This window comes from Leptinotarsa decemlineata, unplaced genomic scaffold (genome assembly GCF_025532065.1).
Source record: "Leptinotarsa decemlineata unplaced genomic scaffold, Ldec_3_MD MMD2_tig00026307_RagTag_RagTag, whole genome shotgun sequence".
Classification (NCBI taxonomy): Eukaryota; Metazoa; Arthropoda; class Insecta; order Coleoptera; family Chrysomelidae; genus Leptinotarsa; species Leptinotarsa decemlineata.
In genome coordinates, this window is record NW_027412681.1 from 1,265,771 (window position 1) to 1,285,911 (window position 20,141).

Consider the following 20,141-nt stretch of genomic DNA (forward strand, 5'->3'; position numbering starts at 1 on the left):
TGTATCATCGCTTTGTAGTCTAGGACTGGTCTTATGAAAGTCTTATAAGTGTGAAGGAGAGTTTTACTGTCGCATCTCCCGAGCTTGCCTCTCAGAGCTTTTGGCACGTTGGCTCTATTTCGGACTCTGTCCAGTGTCTCTATCAAGTCGATCTCCCAGTTGAGGGTCCTGGTGAAGGTGACCCCCAAGTAGGACACCGAATCCTAGAGTATGAGGTTTTCTCCTAAGAGGCTGATATTCAGGTTATCAGGATTTAATTTGGGACTGGTAGAGGAGTTACGATGTCTGAATAGGATAGTTTGGGTTTTGGTGGGATTTATTTTGATACGCCATTTGTTGCACCACTGCTAGAAATGGTCGATCATGTTTTGAGCTTGAATTTGCAAGCTGCGGGTGTTGGGAGTGGAATGGAGTATATCACTTGTATTATATTAAATAGTATTATTAGGTGATACTTACTCTAGAGTGAATAGTTTGTGCCAAATTCGCCCGAGAGGCAAAAAACGACGATTTATTTTTCTCCGATCACGACAGACAACGGTTGAGCTGATAACGACCGTCTGCAAAAATAACATGTGGATGTCGTGATCGGAGTTGAGTCCAAAAGGTGTAAGTTTAATAAAATGAAGTTATGTTTGAATTGCATTCTGCATTGCTTCAATCAAGACAACTATGCCCTCTGACGAAACTTCTGTACACTATAAACAGGACAAGCCTGGTCAAATGCACTCAAATGAGAAGCAACAGCCATATTAGAGTGAGAGGGAGAGGAATCTGTAATGCAAAAGGAGATACATATATATTTTCTCTCTGACAGATGACTATATTCTATAAATTGATGCAAGTATATTTCTGAAAGAAAAATCTGAAAAATAGGATAATTTGTGACATGGCTACTCTTGGTACTACTACTGGTGAAGGTGAATATGGATATGGGAGGAAAATTAAACTGGAGGTAGAATCTTTTGTCGAAGAAAATGACACTCGCAATTCTGAAGAAAAATGTGATGCACTTCAAGTGATTACCTCAAGGAATGAATTTTATCCAGAACTTATAAAAAGTGAAGATATTGATGTTGTTCATCATGATCTGAAATTTGAATGCAAAGAAGAAATAAAGGAAGGCTTATATTGTGAGGTGTGTGGAGGAAATGTACTTAGTCCAAGGGATTTTTTCAGCCCTGGTACTTCAAAAGGCAGCTGTTATTGTCAATGCCAGAACGAGTCTAATGCTATGCAAGGTGAGGATATGTATTAGAATTTGAAACCACTTAACTAAGATATTTTTTAGTAAAATTTTGAGAAAGAGGAACATGGAATTTGAATAGTCATGAAAAAAATATTTTCCAAAAAGAAAAGTCGAAAGCCTCAAGGAAAATTGTATCTGAGTTACGGATAACTGAGTTGATATTGATATACTAGTTTACAATCACAAATATGTTACATAAACTCGTTTTTTAATATTTATTCAGAGAATATTGGGCTTGGCGATATACATGGAAGAAAGATCGTAGTTAAATAACTACAGTTGAATATTCAAGTATCATAGATGTAACTGTAGGAGTTCCTCAAGGTTCTGTCCTGGGACCACTGTTTAACTATATAAATGACTTGTTTGAATTATTTTCTGAATGTCAATTGTTCAATCAAACAATTGAAAACTACTTTTGCCTCTTTTACTTGAAATATCAATATATTTTTTACATATTCGGATGTTACGAATTTCTCCACAAGAAATGATTAATTTTGGATGCCCCTCATTATTCAGTGTAATAAACTGTTATAATAGTTTGCCGTCGTCTATGGGGAAAATAGAGTCAGAGGTAAAACTGAGGTGAAGAAATTACTTTTGCAGAGGTGTTGCTATACTCTTGAGGGGTAGAGCCTCTTAATCAAATTGAAACATATTGCGCAGTCATATTATTGATATCAATTTTGGGTTGTGAATATTTAGATCATGTGAATTATATAAATTGCTTTTTTTAAATGTTCTGTTTTCATTTCATTAAGACTCATCACCTAGAAAATATCTTTGATACAATTATCTCCAGTTGTTGAGAACTTACACTCTTTTATTTTTGGTTATATTGGAAGACGATGAACTTGCACTAAAGCAAAGTTGAATGGTTAATTGGTGATTTTGTATGTATATCCAGTAAAAGCACAGAAACGTATGTGGAAAGCTTTTTTCATAAAAGATCAATCAGTTCTAGTGAAAATCTAGTCATGTGAAAAATCTCGTCAACTTTGATTCCTATGACCAAGACATGCCAACAAAAAATCTAAAAAAAAAATACTCAGTATGAATTTGTTGAAAAATTTTATGAAACTAGTATTTTTTTACAGATCCCGAAATATTTTGTTTTGAAACCAAGGAAGAGACAGTGGTTGGAAATAAAGAGGAAGTTATCAATGAAAATAGGAAAGAGATGAAGGAAATATTCAGTTCTGGATACTATTCCAATTCAATTAGAGAGAGTAGAATTCATGAGGGAAACGAAATTAGCTCAAGAAATATGAAGGAAAGAACTGATGTGAAATCTGTTGAAAATCAGCATACGGAAAAGCTCCCACTTCATCATGAAATTTCTTCAAAGTCATCCTTTGGAAGTAGTCATTCAAAAAGTCGCGAAATAAATAATTTTGACTTGAAACCATTTCACTGTAAAATTTGCTCTAAATCCTTCAATAAGAGGGGTAACTTGAAAAGACATGAAAAAAGTCATAATAGCTATAAACCATTTCACTGTAAAATCTGCTCTAAATCGTTCACTGAGAAGGGTAGTTTGAAATTGCATGAAACAATTCATACTGGCGAAAAACCATTTCAGTGTAAAATCTGCTCTAAATCTTTCAACCTGAATGGTAATTTGAAAAGACATGAAAAAATTCATAGTGGCGATAAACTGTTTAAGTGTAAAATCTGCTCTGAATCATTCATTCAAGGAGGTCTTTTGAAAATACATGAAAAAAGTCATAATGGCGATAAACCATTTCAATGTAAAATCTGCCCTAAATCGTTTACTGAGGAACGTAGTTTGAAAATGCATGAAAAAATTCATACTGGCGAAAGACCATTTCAATGTAAAATTTGCTCTAAATCGTTCACTGAAAAAAGTATTTTGAAAATGCATGAAAAAATTCATACTGGCGATAAACCGTTCAAGTGTAGAGTCTGCTCTAAATCATTCATTCAAGGAGGTGATTTAAATAGACATGAAAAAATTCATACTGGCGATAAACCCTTTAAGTGTAAAATCTGCTCCAAATCATTCATTCATCGAGGTAATTTGAACAGACATGAAAAATATCATAGGGGTGATAAACGATTCAAGTGTAAAATCTGCTCTAAATCATTCATTGATGGGGATAATTTGAGAAAACATGAACAAATTCATACTGGCGTTAAACCATTCAAGTGTAAAATCTGCTATAAATCATTCTTTCAAGGAAGTCAATTGAAAAGACATGAAAAAATTCATACTGGAGACAAACCATTTCAATGTGAAATCTGCTCTAAATCGTTCACTGAGAAGGGTAGTTTGAAATTGCATGGAAAAATTCATACTGGTGAAAAACCATTTCAGTGTAAAATCTGTTCTAAATCATTCCGTTACAGTGGGCCTCTGAAAACACATGAAAAAAGTCATACTGACGATAAACTATTTCAATGTAAAATCTAATCTAAATGTTTCAATCAAAGTGGTAGATTGAAATCATTGACCACAAATCATTTAAGAGTAAAATCTGCTCTAAATCGTTCATTGAGAAAAGTAGCCATTTCAAAGGATAATTTGTTCAAAGTTATTTAGTGGAAATAAGTATCTGAAAATACATGAAAAAAGTATACTGACAAAAAGCCTTTTTAAAATGAATTCTGTTCTAAATATTTCAGTCGAAATAATAATTTGAAATTGCATTCAAAAATTGATAATGGATAAAAAGCATTTAATATCTGAGAGCAACAGGAAAATAATACATTGTTGAAAAAGAACAACTCATATAATATATCTGTTATCGACCTTTTTTTGGGTAATGGTTACCTTCCACAATCTGAAAAAATATAAAAATTATAATGGAGAACTTTATAAAAAACCGATTTTTTCCTTCACAAAAAATGACTTTCGTTGAATATATCTGTTATGTTCTTCAATGTTCTGAAATAGCTTCCTTTCAGGTTGAATGTACATACATATTTATACATACACGTGTTATGGTTTTGTAAACTGTAGATACATTATAATGAATTTTCATCCATTTCCATCACATATATATAGATATATTTTTTACTCCTCTTTATAAGTAAATGTTTATATAATTTTCAACAATTTAATGAAATATTTGTAATGCCCAGTTATCGCCCTAAGACGATTGTGGATACTAACAATTGGAACGTCGTGACCTAACTTGGAATCTTTTAATATTCATTTCTTGTTGATGATATTTTTTAATTTTCAGCTTTCATTAATATTTCAATTTTTTATTTTTATGGTTGTTGCTTGTATGTTTTTTCTGTGTAATTTCAGTTTTTTGTTTAATAAAATTGTTATTTTTCGGTTAGTCTTTTTAATTTTTTACAGATTCTTTCAGGGATTTTAAATCAATTTATATTATATTAGACAATGAAAGTCCGAACTGATGAAATATATCTGAAATACCTCTTGTTCTTTTACTTTGTTATACATTTCAAATTTTCATTATACAGTGTCATCCCCAAATTTGAATTTTATTTCGCTTCTTTGAGACTGGATATTCCAATAATAACTCATTTACGGGTCAAATCAAATCATTCGAATAATGGAAACTCTATTCCTAACACATGGACACACATTCCAACGAGTAATCCTCTAAGTCATAGCATTTCGATGACTGATGGTGTTTCTCTAGATCAAAGAGAAAATCCGGATTTCCTTAAAATCATGATTCCGGCCGTGAAAGCATATGTTATGGTATTGCCCTTAGTTTATTATATTATTTGTTATATTACATTATATATAACAGAATATATCCCATTGACGCTGCTGTTCCAGTCGACCAGGCTGGTTTTGAGTGGATGCAGCTGCTGCGATAACTTTTATTGAGGCTGGTTTCGAAAAGACAAATGTAAACGAATTGTCATCTGTTCATAGCCGTTGATACAAAGAGATGTTATATAGAGGGTGTTTGATTAAAAATAAAACCTAATTTCTCGTGTTGGTATTCCACTTAAATTCCCAGATCTAGTCGACGCGCAACGATCCATAATTGAAACAAATAGTATAACGGGATAACACATATTGGTGTTTTTCTAATTCATGATTCGCCAAGTGAAGGTGCAAAAGCACGAAAAGTAACTTTGTTTAGTTGTTATTATGAGCATCCTGTAATTATTCGTTTTTTAATTTATTATTTCGAAATAACTTCATTATTTGTAACCCATTCTTTCCTGAAAAATACTTATCACACTTTCTTTAGAAACATCCTTTCAAACTGGTATGAACTGGTTTTGGAACTATTTCTGTTTCAGTATTTGACAGATTTGACGTCATACATGAAATTATTTCAACGAGAAAATATAAATTATTTCATGCCAGCATTGATTTCTCAAAGATGTTTTCTGGCGTTTAATCGTATTAGAGCGTATATTCAAAAACGATCCGTAGTTACGTCTTTAATAATAAGATTCGCCAGAATAGAATGATTTGTGTCAGATGTCAAATTCGATAATAGAAACAAACTTTTCAATTTTCTTTAGCACACAGTAGTGCTAGAACACTTGAGAATGTTGAAAAAAACCGAAATCTTGGTCGCATTAATATCAATACATTGAGTTAGTGGAAATTAGACAAAGCACTTTATTCCTATATCTAATTGTCCTTACCAAACTGATGATGGGGTTTGATATTGCTCTCATACAAGAACCCTGGGTGTACAGGGGAAAAATAATGGGATTGGGGGCATCAGAGGTGAGTTAATTTATAACAGAACCTCAGAGTCCCCAAGAACATGCATAGTTATTATCCGTAAATGAATATATATACTGCCGTTGAGTAATTTGTGTTCCAGACATCATGACGGCAGTAAAAATAAAGACGGCTGGCGAGGGCGGACCTGAGTAAATCATCATTGAATTAGCATACCTCCCTTACGACATTCCGGAACCAACACCAACCAGGGAAGTGGAAGAGTTGGTTAGAGCCTGCCAAGCAAAGGGACTACAACTCATAATTGGCTTTGATGCCAATACACACCACCCTCAGAGTAATAATAAGACATAGAGTTGCCTTGCCTTTACCAATACAATACATGTATTTTGAAACGGTTATCGTACCATCCTTTTCTATACAACTTTCGGCGAGGTGGGTGGCGGGTAATGAGAGGTTATGGAGAGTTTATTTACATTAAAAATAAGTTGGACCATAAAACAGTGGCGGTTGGTTCAATGATAATCGGAGGGATACTAAATATTTATAAAATAAATCATTTCAGGTGAAAATGTAGAAGTTTGACTTCTGTGAGATCTTTTTTTCTGGCAGCGTGTATCCATTTTTGGCGTCTCCTTTTTGAAAGTTTTTTCAGGTCCTCTCTATGTGAAAATGTAATTCACAAGGTATTTTGCAAAAGTTCATCCGACCACGATCCCCACGGCTTCCGCAATTTACAACACAACACGTTGTAGGCATGATTTCATGTTATGAAAGACGATTGATATGTAAAATCAGCCTCAGACAACGAATTTCAGCGCAGCAACATAATCATTCACAAAGACAAGTTGATTATGGTTTTTTCTAGTTTTCTTTCCATTAGAACAAACAATATGTATGGCTACAGGCAGCCATTTTGATTTAATATTGACAGCATCTCGGACAGATCTATAGATATATTTTCTCTCTGACAGATAACTACCACAAACCACTTACTCTAAGTAGTCTGTGATAACTACACATTGTCACAGCATTAGGTTTGTTCTAGCAGCGATTTCAAACGATACGGAATCGTACGAAGCATGCGCATACGAATATAGGCGTTCTAGCAAAGCAAATCCAGGATTCGAACTAATAGTCGCATGTTCTAGCGAAGACGAAATCCAGTTTGCAAACCGTATGAGAACTGTCGAAGTAGTCCAGAGGAATTCGTAAGGATTTTCAGTTTGTGACATGCGCAAATATTCGGAGTGATCGAGTGATCCGATATCACGTTTGTTATGATTTTGGAATATGGATTTGTTGGTTATGTTATGTACTAAAGAAATGAGAAACCAAAATAGAAATATTTAGTGGCCTGATAATTGGTTTAAAAATCTTGTTTTTTATAGAACGGCAATCCTCAAAACTGTCAATTTTTTCATATTTGCGTTTGGAAATTCAGGTGAGTAAAATGATTTTATGTTTTTGAATGAAAATCAAGCAAGCATTTGGTGATTTTCAACTATGCATCAACTATTCAACTCCATTATTACAGGTAGGATTAGCCGAAATGTCATCAGAGTCATCAAGCTCTGAATCAAATTGGGGAAATAATTCTGAATCATCCAATGATGACGAACTTGTCGAAATGCTGTTTCATCACCATGAGGAAGAGGATGAAGATAATCACATCAATAAAGATGCTGCAGACCACAGAAATTTTGTAGCTTGACAAGTTTTAAGATAGCAATAAAATTGTAATATTTCTGTTTGTTGATGTTCATTTCATTGTTTGGCATAAGTTAAATAAACATCCATTCAGGTAAAATAAGAATGATTTTTAAAACAGTATAAAAATATAATTTGCTCAAGGGTGAGTACTTTACGACCGGATTAAGAGTCAATTAAAATAATCGGTGCTGAGAATGACACCACATCCTGTCATTTGCTAGAGAGACAGCACAGCCCCAGCACTGATTATTTTAACGGGCTGTTAATCAGGTCGTAAAGTACTTGTCCTAACACATAAACTAATAACTTCTTTCTATATAATGTACATAACAGGAACCCTATGTATAACATAAGATATCAAACTAAATCCCTCATACTAACATTGAATTCAGAATATTTATCAACATCTGAATTCTTATTTTTGCTCATTTGTATGAGCAAATTATTTCTTGTTTCTAATAATTCATTTCTCTTTCTTATTTATAACTTTTCTTTTTCCAATTTTAACATTTCTTCTATTTTGAATTTTTCCATTTTGACCAAGCCGATGACTATTCAAGCCAATTCAATATGTTCATTTTTATCGGTTTTCACCTTTACTTTTCGCTGCACAAAATATAAATTTCAAATTTCCAACTGATAAGTCAGTTTAAATGACAATTTGACAATTGACATTTTTCAACACAAATAAGCGTTCTAGCAGGACATGAATCCCAAACTATTTACAACCAGTCTCACGGCATACATGCGCAGTTGGCCAGTCCATAACACCAGCTTCAAACCATCCGAAATTTCTTGCTAGAACAAACCTATTGTTAGGTAAGCTGTGACATTGTCATGCGATAATTATATTTTTAAAAGAATATAATTTGTGACTTGTGACATGGCTACTCTTGGTACTACTACTGGTGAGGGTGAATATGGATATGAGAGGAAAATTAAACAGGAGGTCGATTCTTTTGTCGAAGAAAATGACACTCGAAATTCTGAAGAAAAATGTGATGCACTTCAAGTGTTTACCTCAAGGAATGAATTTTATCCAAAACAGATAAAAAGTGAAGATGTTGATTATCATGATCTGAAATTTGAATGCAAGGAAGAAATAAAGGAAAGCTCATACTGTGAGGTGTGTGGTGGAAATGTACTTAGTCCAAGGGATTTTTTTAGCCCTGGTACTTCAAAAGGCAGCTGTTATTGTCAATGCCAGAATGAGTCTAGTGCTATGCAAGGTGAGGATATGTATTAGAATTTGAAATCTCTTAAGTAACATATTTTTTAGTAAAACTTTGAGAAGAAGGAATAGGAATACTTAGTTAGGAACAATATTTTTCACAAATCTCAAGGTTCAGTCCTTGTTTAACTATATAAATAACTTGTTTGAAACAACTGGGGAAAGGAAAATCAAGATAAAAGCAAATAACAGATCAGAAATCAAAAGCACCTAAAGGCTGACTTTCGACTAAAAAAGGTCAGATGTCAATCTTGCTAAAGTGCCCATCAGTAAGTTGAGTACCGCTCCAGAGGAGGGGAGGCGGATGGACGAGATGGGATGTTCTGCACACATTAACCGTGTGGAGAAGATTTGAACTCTGGGCACTCAACCCAGGAGGGGGCAACTGGGGCGGTCACATACAAGAAGTCTTCAACAAATTTAAATCTGCATATTGTTCAATCAACCAATTGAAAACTACTTTGCCTCTTTTACTTGAAATATCGATATATTTTTCACAAATTCGGATATTCATGCTAGAGACACCTGCTACGGAAACTTGTTGCGAGTTCTTCCACATGAAACGGTTCATTTCATATGCTCCTCATTATTCAATGCAATAAACTGTTATAATAATTTACCGTCGTCTGTGGGGAAAATAGAAATAAGAAATTACTCGTGCAGAAGTGTTGCTATAGTCTTGAGAAGTAGAGCCCCTAATCAGATTCATATTATTGTTCATCACATGTGTCCAATGTACTAAAGTGTCAAATTAATAAATAAATGTGAATCTGCAAACCACGGCCAACAAACCCGGAAAATAGCTTTGACACAATTATCTCCAGCTGTTGAAAACTTACACTTTTTTATTTTTGGTTATATTGGATGAGGATGCACTTGCACTAAAGCAAAGTTGAATGGTTTTGTATGTATATGTATGTGGAAACCTTTTTTCATATAAGATCATTCAGTTCTAGTGAAAATCAAGTCATGTGAAAAATGTCGTCAACTTTGATTCTTATAAGACCAAGACATGCAAACAGAAAATCTAAAAAAAAACTCAGTATGGATATGTTGAAAAATGTATGTTTTGTGACATCATGAATAAGAATGTGTTGATAATGTGAAATAATTTGCTTTTCTTTCTTCATGAAATTAGTATTTTTTTTTACAGATCCCGAAATATTTTGTTTAGAAACCAAGGAAGAGACAGTGATTGAAAATAAAGAGGAAGTTATCAATGAAAATTTGAAAGAGATGAAGGAAATATTCAGTTCGGGATACTATTTCAATTCAATTAGAGATAGTAGAATTCGTGAGAGAAACGAAATTTGCTCAAGAAATATGAAGGAAAGAACTGATGTGATATCTGTAGAAAACCAGCATATGGGAAGAAATGAAAATATTCATACTGGCAAAAAACCATTCAAGTGTAAAGTCTGCTCTAAAGCATTCTTGCGTCGTAGTACTTTGAAAAGACATGAAAAAATTCATACTGGCGATAAACCCTTCAAGTGTAAAATCTGCTCTAAATCATTCATTCAAGGAGGTAATTTGAAATCTCATGAAAAAATGCATACTGGTGAAAGACCATTTCAGTGTAAAGTCTGCTCTAAATCGTTCATTCGAGGAAGTGATTTGAAAAATCATGAAAAAATTCATACTGGCGATAAATCATTCAAGTGTAAAATCTGCTCTAAATCATTCATACAAGGAGGTGATTTGAAAAGACATGAGAATATTCATACTGGCGAAAAACCATTTCAATGTAAGATCTGCTATAAATCGTTCACAGGGAAAAATAGTTTGAGAAGACATGAAAAAATTCATACTGTCGATAAACCCTTTAAGTGTAAAATCTGCTCTAAATCATTCACTCAAGGAAGTGATTTGAAAATACATGAAAAGATTCATTCTGGCGATAAATCATTCAAGTGTAAAATCTGCTCTAAATCATTCATTCAAGAAAGTAATTTGAAATCCCATGAAACAATTCATACTGGTGAAAGACCATTTCAGTGTAAAGTCTGCTCTAAATCGTTCATTCATGGGGGTAATTTGAAAAAACATGAAATAATTCATATTGGTGACAGACCATTTCAGTGTATAATTTGCTCTAAATCTTTTATTCGAAATAGTAATTTAAAAAAGACATGTAAAAATTCATATTGGTGAAAGACCATTTCAGTGTATAATTTGCTCTAAATCTTTTATTCGATATAGTAATTTAAAAAGACATGAAAAAATTCACATTGAAGAAAAACCATTACAATGAAAAATTTGTTCAAAGTTGTTCTGAAAATATAGACAACCATTTCAGTCTAAATTACCTTCCAAATATTTCAGTGTAAATAATATTTTGCATGACAAAATTCATAATTGTTAAAAAGGATTTCATTTCTAAGAGCAACAGTAAAATAAAACATTGTTAAAAAGAACAACTCATATATCTTATGTTCTTTAAATTTCTGAAATAGCTTCCTTTCAAGTTGTATCTATATGTATATGATAGTACTAAACAAATCTGAAGAAGCTATTGATTGTATACCGAAACACGTGTTATTGTTTTGTAAATAGTAAATACGTTATGAATGGATTTTCATTAAGTATTAGCCAAACACGTGTGATTGTTTTGTAAACTGTAAACATGTTGGTCATGGATATTCATCAAGTGGCAGCCATTTCCATCACATATACGGATATATTTTTCACTCCATCCCTTCATAAACAATCGTAGTTTCTTGAGAAGAAATAAGTAAATGTTTATCAGAAGATAATTTTCAACTTTTTAATGAAATATCTGTAATGTGCTGTGTTGTTATACTTTGTTATTCGTTTCATATGTTCATTATACATAAAATTGTAGGACTTCTCATTGCCTTCAAATAAAAGAAATTGTTCCATTCCACCTTTGTTTTCTATAATAAAAAATATGATTTTACAAGTGAACATCGTTTCAAAATCATTAAAATAAAGGATATATGTCAATTATATTTTTATAATCGTTTTATTTATATGTATAAAAATTAATCAAACGTTTAATATAATAATCATGAGAATGATACAAGAAATAAGTTAACATATTCTTTAAAAAATAGAGTGAAGAAAATGATATTTCAAAAAAAATGACGTATATAATTCCTTATATATTTGACAAGCTGCCTCATTATATAATTTTTTTTTTCAATGTAAATATGAAATTAAAGAATAGATAATAGGAACTTCACCAATTTTTTCCATGATATAATGAATTTCAATAAATCATGACATATATTTCATCAACTACATTTCTGATGAATAATTTTATTTAATTCATATATTGTTATTAAACACATATTTTAAATTTATGTATTTATTTTCTTTTTTTTCACATATGATCATATACTTTGTACATTTAGTTAAAATTTGTCACATTCTGTATAATCATATTTAATGTTTTGTAAAACTTGAATGTTATGTATAAGTTAGCTGTGACGTTGAAAAAATGGATTAGATTTATTTTGACAGACAAAATTTCGATTTCATTTCAGTTCTTCGAGACTGGGTATTTTCAATGATACCTCATTTACAGGTGAAGTCGAATCATTTGAGAAACCCCATAAGTCTAAAAATTCATGATTCCGGCCGTGGAAGCAAATGTTGTACTACTGTCCCTAGTTGAACTATATTTAATTAACGTTTTTAAATATTCTTTGTTATATTACATCATATGCAACAGAATATATGCCATTGACGCTGCTGTTCCAGTCGACTAGGCGGGTTTTATTAATGGATGCATATTTTCCCACAATAGTCATCGGTCCACTAGATGGACGCCTGGATATTTGTCGGGTTGCTTGAAAAGTAGGAGGTATCGGGAAGATGCTCTCTGAAACCAATACCTGGGATGATTTGTTACAATCGATTTCGAAAATATTTTTGAAATAATTTGAGTGAGTTATTAGACAAGTTCTTAAATGGCTTCGTATTGAAATTTCATTCTAACAATAGGTTGAATGAAAACAATAGGGAAATGGCGTTCACGTTGTTTGATTAAAAAGTAAACCTAATGTCTTGTGTTGATATTCCACATCAATTCCCAGAGCTAGTCGACGTCCAATGATCCATAATTGAAACAAAAGTAAACGGATAACACATTGGTGTTTTTCTAATTCATGATTCACAAAGTGAATGTGGAATGAGTACGAGGTTCTGAGAAAAATGCAAAACTACATTTAGTAACTTATATTATCTGTCAGAACTGGATATGTTGAAAATTCAATGATGAAAAACTATTCAATAACCAGTATTGAACATGAAATATAAATTGAAGTCAGTGAAATTGTCACAAATTTTGCTAATGCAAAAGCAGGAAAAGTAACTTTTTCGTTTACTTAGATTATAGAATATTATAGATCTGATGAGTTCCTGCAAAGGGATGTCGTGATATAACTTGTTCTGACTGCGTTTAACTTCCTGATTATCTGTTAAACTTTTGAATTATATGGAATTATGTTGTTTATAATAATTTATCTAATATCGTAGAATATGCATCTGTTTATAACCAAAAAAAACCGTATTGTGACATACATGTTGAAGTCCAAATGGAGTATATCGCTTGTAGTGTTTTAAATAGTATTTGAATTATTATTTGGTGATAGTCCTGTCAACTGATGCCAGGAGGAAATTTGGGAAATGCGCCCAAGAGGCAAGAAACTGCGATTTTATCACTGAACTGTGTATATAAACAGTTCAGTGGATTTTATTGTTCTCCGATCACGATAGACTAAGGGTTGAGCTGATAATGACCGTCTGCAGAAATGGCACGTGAATGCCGTAATCGGAGTGGAGTTCAAAAGGTTGAAATGAAATTATGTTTGTATTGCATTGCCTCAATCACGACAGCTGTGCCCCCTGACGAAACTTCTGTACACTAAAAACAGGAGAAGCCTGGTCAAATGCACTCAAATGAGAAGCAACTTCTCTCTGACAGATTACTATATTCTATAAATTAATGCAAGTATATTTCTAAAAGAAAACGAACATAATTTGTGATATGGGTACTACTGGTGAAGGTGAATATCTGTATGGAAGGAAAATTAAACAGGAGGTGAAATTTTTTGTCGAAGAAAATGACACTCGCAATTCTGAAGAAAAAAGTGATGTACTTCAAGTGATTACCTCAAGGAATGCATTTTATCCAGAACAGATAAAAAGTGAAGATATTGATGTTGTTTATCATGATCTGAAATTTGAATGCAAGGAAGAAATAAAGGAAGGCTCATATTGTGAGGTGTGTGTAGGAAATGTACTTAGTCCAAGGGATTTTTTCAGCCCTGGTACTTCAGAAGGCAGCTGTAATTGTCAATGCCAGAATGAGTCTAATGCTATGCACGGTGAGGATATGTATTAGAATTTGAAATCACTTAACTAACATATTTTTTAGTAAAAGTTTGACAAGAGGGAATAGGATTACCTAGTTATGAAAAATATTTTTTACAAACCTCAAGGTTCTATCCTGGGACCACTGTTTAACTATACCTATAAATAACTTGTTTGAAACAACTGGGGAAAGGAAAGTCAAGATGAAAGCAAATAACAGATCAGAAAGCAAAGGCACCTAAAGGCTGACCTTAGACTAAAAATGGTCAGATGTCAATCTTGGTGAAGTGCCCATCAGTGAGTTGAGGACCGCTCCAGAGGAGTGGGGGTGAATGGACGAGATGGGATGTTCTGCAAACATTAACCGTGTGGAGAAGACTTTAACTCAGGGCACTCAACCCAAGAGGGGGCAACTGGGGCGGTCACATACAAGAAGTCTTCAACAAATTTAAATCTGCATATTGTTCAATCAAACAATTGAAAACTACTTTGCCTCTATTACTTGAAATATCAATAGATTTTTTACAAATTCAGATATTCATGCAAGAGACACCTGCTACGGAAATTTGTTGCGAGTTCTTCCACATGAAACGGTTCATTTCATATGCTCCTCATTATTCAATGCAATAAACTGTTATAATAATTTACCGTCGTCTTTGAGGAAAATAGAGTCGGAGATAAAAGTGAGGTAAAGAAATTACTCTTGCACATGTATCCAGTGTACTAAAGTGTCAAATTAATAAATAAATGTGAATCTGCAAACCACGGCCAACAAACCCGGAAAATAGCTTTGACACAATTATCTCCAGCTGTTGAAAACTTACACTTTTTTATTTTTGGTTATATTGGATGAGAATGCACTTGCATTAAATCAAAGTTGAATGGTTATGTATGTATATGTATGTGGAAACCTTTTTTTATATAAGATCAATCAGTTCTAGTGAAAATCAAATGTCAAAAATCTCATCAACTTTGATTCCTAAGACCAAGACAAACAGAAAATCTAAAAAAAATTCAGTATGGATATGTTGAAAAATGTATGTTTTGTCATATCATGAATAAAAATGTGTTGATGATGTGAAATAATTTGCTTTTCTTTCTTCATGAAGCTAGTATTTTTTTTTACAGATCCCGAAATATTTTGTTTTGAAACCAAGGAAGAGACAGTAATTGAAAATAAAGAGGAAGTTATCAATGAAAATTTGACAGAGATGAAGGAAATTTTCAGTTCTGGATACTATTTCAATTCAATTAGAGAGAGTAGAATTCGTGAGAAAAACGAAATTTGCTCAAGAAATATGAAAGAAAGAACTAATGTGATATCTGTTGAAAACCAGCAAATGGGAAGACATGAAAATATTCATAATAAACCATTTGGTGATTTGAAAAGACATGAGAATATTCATACTGGCGAAAAACCATTTCAATGTAAAACCTGCTACAAATCGTTCACAGGGAAAAGTAGTTTGAAAAGACATGAAAACGTTCATACTGGCGATAGGCCATTCAAGTGTAAAATCTGCTTTAAATCATTCATTCAAGTAGGTCATTTAAATAGACATGAAAAAATTCACACTGGCGAAAAACCGTTTCAGTGTAAATTCTGCTCTAAATCATTCGTTCAAAGAGGTGAATTGAACAATCATGAAAAAATTCATACAGGCACGAGACCGTTTCAGTGTAAAATCTGCTCTAAAACATTCATTGGAAGTAGTGATTTGCAAACACATGAAAAATGTCATACTGGCAATGAATCATTTCAATGTATAACCTGCTCTAAATCTTTTAATATATATAGTAAATTGAAAAGACATGAAAAAAATCATACTGGCGATAAATCATTTAAGTGTGAAATTTGCTCTAAATCATTCATTCATAGACGTTATTTGAAAATGCATGAAAAGATTCATTCTGGCGATAAATCATTCAAGTGTAAAATCTGCTCTAAATCATTCATTCAAAGAGGTACTTTGAAATCCCATGAAAGAATTCATACTGGTAAAAGACCATTTCAGTGTAAAATCTGCTCTAAATCATTCACTGAGAAATATAATTTGAAAAGACATGAAAAAATTCACACTGAAAAAAAATCATTACAATGAAAAAGTTGATCTGAAAATATATGACAACCATTTTAATGTAAATTACATTCTGAATATTTCAGTGTAAATATTATTTTAAAATTGCATGACAAAATTTATAATTGTTGAAAAGGATTTCATTTCTAGGAGCAACAGTAAAATAAAACATTGTTGAAAAGAACAACTCATATATCTTATGTTCTTAAAAGATCTGAAATAGCTTCCTTTCAAGTTATATGTAAATGATAGTACTGAACAAATCTGAAGAAGCTATTGATTGTATACCGAAACACGTGTTATTGTTTTGTAAACTGTAAATACGTTATTAAATGGATTTTCATCAAGTATTAGCCGTTTCCATCACATATTAGTTTATTGAAAGATAATTAGAAGATAATTTTCAATATTTAAATGAAATATCTGTATGCGTCTTGTTCTTATACTTTGTTATGTTTCAAAAGTTCATTATACACGAAATTGTGGAACTCCTTATGACCTCGATATATCCCGAATATTTCATTTTGAAACCAAGGAATCACACGGTAAAAGGTAAGACCTCGTTAATCCTTAGCTTGCACAAGTTCCGACTTCTGAGGGTTGTCATTCGTAGGGATGTGATAGCTGGTTAACGGAAAAACGGATAACGACCGTCTGCAAAAATGGCACGTGAATGCCGTAATCGGAGTGGAGTCCAAAAGGTGTAAGTTCAAAATGAAGGTATGTTTGAATTGCTATGCCTCAATCACGACAACTGTGCTCCCTGACGAAACTTCTGTACACTAAAAACAGGAGAAACCTGGTCAAATGCACTCAAATGAGAAGCAACAGCCATAATTAGAGATAGAGAGAGGTAGAAGGAATATCAACATAACCTTATAAGCTATAGGTTATGTCAGTGAATGCAAAGGGGATATATATTTTTCCTCCGACAGGTGACTACTTTCTACAAATAGACACAAGTATATTTTCTAAAAGAACATAATTTGTGACTGTGTGACATGGCTACTCCTGGTACAACTAATGGTGAATATGGATGTGGGAGGAAAATTAAACAGGAGGTAGAATCTTTTGTGGAAGAAAATGACACTCACAATTCTGAAGAAAAATATGATGCACTTCAAGTGATTACCTCAAGGAACGAATTTTATCCAGAACAGATAAAGAGTGAAGATACTGATGTTGGTTATCATGATCTGAAATTTGAATGCAAGGAAGAAATGAAGGAAGGCTTATATTGTGAGGTGTGTGGAGGAAATGTACTTAGTCCAAAGGATTTTTTTAGCCCTGTTACTTTGAAAGGCAGCTGTAATTGTCAATGCCAGAATGAGTCTAATGCTATGCAAGGTGAGGATATGTATTAGAATTTGAAGGCACTTAACATATTTTTCAGTAAAAGGTTGAGAAGAAGGAATAGGAATAGTGATGAAAAATATTTTTACAAAAAAAAAAAAATGTCAGAAGCCTCAAGGAAAGTTGTATCTTAGTTATCGATAACTGAGTTGACAGTAACCTACTTGCTGACAATCACAAATCTGTTATAAAAACACATATTTTTATGTTCATTCAAAGAATATTGGGCTTGGAGATATACATGAAAGATAGAAAGTAGTCAAATAGCTATAGTTAAATATTCAAGTATCGTACATGTAACTGTAGGAGTTCCTCACGGTTCTGTTCTGGGACAACTGTTCAACTATATAAATGACTTGTTTGACTTCAACAAATTTAATTCTGCAAATTGTTCAATCAAACAATTAAAAACTACTTTGCCTCTTTTACTTGAAATATCAATACATTTTTCACAAATTCGGATATTCCTCCACATGAAACGGTTCATTTTAGATACATCTCACTATTCAATGCAATAAACTGTTATAATAACATACCATCGTCTATGGGAAAAATTGAGTCAGAGATAAAACTGAGGTGAAGAAGTTACTTTTGCAGAAGAGTTGCCATAGTCTTGAGAAGTAGAGCCCCTAATCAGATTCATATTATTGTTCATCACATGTGTCCAATGTTCTAAAGTGTCAAATTATTAATTGAATGTGAATCTGCAAACCACGGCCAACAAACCCAGAAAATAGCTTTGATTCAATTATCTCCAGCTGTTGAAAACTTACACTTTTTTATTTTTGGTTATATTGGAAGAGGATGAACTTGCACTAAAGCAATGTGGAATGATTAATTGGTGATTTTGTATGTATATCTAGAAAAGGCACAGAAAAGTATGAGGAAAGCTTTTTTTATATAAGATCAATCAGTTCTAGTGAAAATCAAGTCATGTGAAAAATCTCATCAACTTTGATTCCTAAGACCAATACATGCCAACAGAAAATCTAAAAAAATACTCAGTACCTATGGATATGTTGAAAAATTTATGTTTTGTGACATCACGAATGAGAATGTGTCGGTGATGTGAAATAATTTACTTTTCTTTCTTCATGGAACTAGTATTTTTTACAGATCCCGAAGAATTTCATTTCCAAATCAAGGAAGAGACAAAAGAAGAGGAAGTTATCAATGAAAGTATGAAAGAGATGAAGGAAATATTTAGTTCTGTATACTATTCCAATTCAATTAGTGAGAGTAGAATTCACGAGGGAAACGAAATTTGCTCAAGAAATATGAAGGAAAGAACTGATGTGATATCTGTTGAAAACCAGCATACGGAAAAGCTCCCACTTAATCATGAAATTTGCACATCCTTTGAAACTAGTGATTTAAAAAGTCACAAAAAAAATCATTCTGACACGAAACCATTTCAATGTGAAATCTGCTCTAAATCATTCACTGCGAAAAATAGTTTGAAATTGCATGAAAGAATTCATACTGGCGATAAACCATTTCAATGTAAAATTTGTTCTAAATCATTCAGTTACAATAGTAATTTGAAAACACATGAAAAAAATCATACTGGCGATAAAGTGTTTCAATGTAAAATCTGCTCTAAATCTTTCATTCATAGAGGTGATTTGAAAATACACGAAAAGATTCATTCTGGCGATAAATCTTTCAAGTGTAAAATCTGCTCTAAATCATTCATTCAAAGAGGTACTTTGAAATCCCATGAAAGAATTCATACTGGTGAAAGACCATTTCAGTGTAAAGTCTGCTCTAAATCGTTCACTGAGAAAAGTAATTTGAAAAAACATGAAAAAATTCATACTGGCGATAAACCATTCAAGTGTAAAGTCTGTTCTAAAGCATTCTCGCGTTGTAGTACTTTGAAAAGACATGAAAAAATTCACACTAAAAAAAAACCATTACAAAAAAAATTTGTTCAAAGTTGTTCTGCAAATATATGACAACTATTTCAGTGTAAATTACATTCTAAATATTTCAGTGTAAATAATATTTTAAAATTGCATGAAATAATTCATAATTGTTGAAAAGGATTTCAATTTCTAAGAGCAGCAGCAATTTCATATATGTTATGTTCTTTAAAGTTCTGAAATAGCTTCCTTTCAAGTTGTATGTATATGTATATGATAGTACTAAACAAATCTGAAGAAGTTATTGATTGTATATCAAAACACGTGTCATTTTTTATAAACTGTAAATACGTTATAAATGGATTTTCATCAAGTATTAGCCATTTCCATCAAATATTAGTTTATTGAAAGATAATTAGAAGATAATTTTCAATATTTTAATGAAATATCTGTATGCGTCTTGTTCTTATACTTTGTTACATGTTGCAAAAGTTCATTATACACGAAATTGTAGAACTCCTCATGACCTCGACAGATTACGGAATATTTCGTTCTGAAACCAAGGAATCATACGTCAAAAGGTAAGACCTCGTTAATCCTTAGCTCGCACAAGTTTCGACTTCTGAGGGCTGTCGTTCGTAGGGGTGCGACAGCTGGT

The 20,141-nt window shown here is 32.5% G+C and overlaps 4 protein-coding genes and 1 long non-coding RNA gene across 8 annotated transcripts; all 5 read left to right on the forward strand.

Moving 5' to 3' along the window:
- The first annotated feature begins 549 nt into the window (after positions 1-549).
- On the forward strand, positions 550-4,555 carry LOC141479896 (uncharacterized). Of its 2 annotated transcripts, XM_074180904.1 has the most exons (3): positions 1,103-1,241; positions 1,292-1,388; positions 2,347-4,555. In XM_074180904.1, the coding sequence occupies exons 2-3, from the start codon at positions 1,331-1,333 to the stop codon at positions 3,681-3,683; spliced, it is 1,395 nt and encodes a 464-aa protein (XP_074037005.1). In that variant the 5' UTR covers positions 1,103-1,241; positions 1,292-1,330; the 3' UTR covers positions 3,684-4,555. The 2 variants fall into 2 exon arrangements, with proteins under 2 accessions (XP_074037004.1, XP_074037005.1); XM_074180903.1 differs by lacking the exon at positions 1,292-1,388 and having other exon boundaries at positions 550-1,241.
- Positions 4,556-6,936: 2,381 nt separating this feature from the next.
- LOC141485034 (uncharacterized) lies at positions 6,937-7,656 on the forward strand. The gene is made up of 2 exons (XR_012466974.1): positions 6,937-7,347; positions 7,441-7,656. It is a non-coding gene; the product is annotated as an uncharacterized lncRNA (long non-coding RNA).
- Positions 7,657-8,302: 646 nt separating this feature from the next.
- On the forward strand, positions 8,303-16,612 carry LOC111508716 (uncharacterized). Of its 3 annotated transcripts, none has more exons than XM_023164316.2 (2): positions 8,303-8,845; positions 8,896-10,093. In XM_023164316.2, exons 1-2 carry the CDS (start codon positions 8,500-8,502, stop codon positions 8,904-8,906), a joined length of 357 nt encoding a protein of 118 aa, XP_023020084.2. In that variant the 5' UTR covers positions 8,303-8,499; the 3' UTR covers positions 8,907-10,093. The 3 variants fall into 3 exon arrangements, with proteins under 3 accessions (XP_023020084.2, XP_074037006.1, XP_023020083.2); XM_074180905.1 differs by lacking the exon at positions 8,896-10,093 and adding an exon at positions 15,316-16,612 and having other exon boundaries at positions 8,314-8,845; XM_023164315.2 differs by having other exon boundaries at positions 8,315-8,845; positions 10,001-11,732.
- On the forward strand, positions 13,764-15,408 carry LOC111508713 (uncharacterized). The gene is made up of 2 exons (XM_023164310.2): positions 13,764-14,201; positions 14,252-15,408. The coding sequence occupies exons 1-2, from the start codon at positions 13,862-13,864 to the stop codon at positions 14,260-14,262; spliced, it is 351 nt and encodes a 116-aa protein (XP_023020078.2). The 5' UTR covers positions 13,764-13,861; the 3' UTR covers positions 14,263-15,408.
- Positions 16,613-16,665: 53 nt separating the features above from the next.
- On the forward strand, positions 16,666-19,859 carry LOC141479889 (uncharacterized). The gene is made up of 3 exons (XM_074180906.1): positions 16,666-16,817; positions 16,879-17,612; positions 18,735-19,859. The coding sequence occupies exons 2-3, from the start codon at positions 17,267-17,269 to the stop codon at positions 19,574-19,576; spliced, it is 1,188 nt and encodes a 395-aa protein (XP_074037007.1). The 5' UTR covers positions 16,666-16,817; positions 16,879-17,266; the 3' UTR covers positions 19,577-19,859.
- The last annotated feature ends 282 nt before the right edge of the window (positions 19,860-20,141 follow it).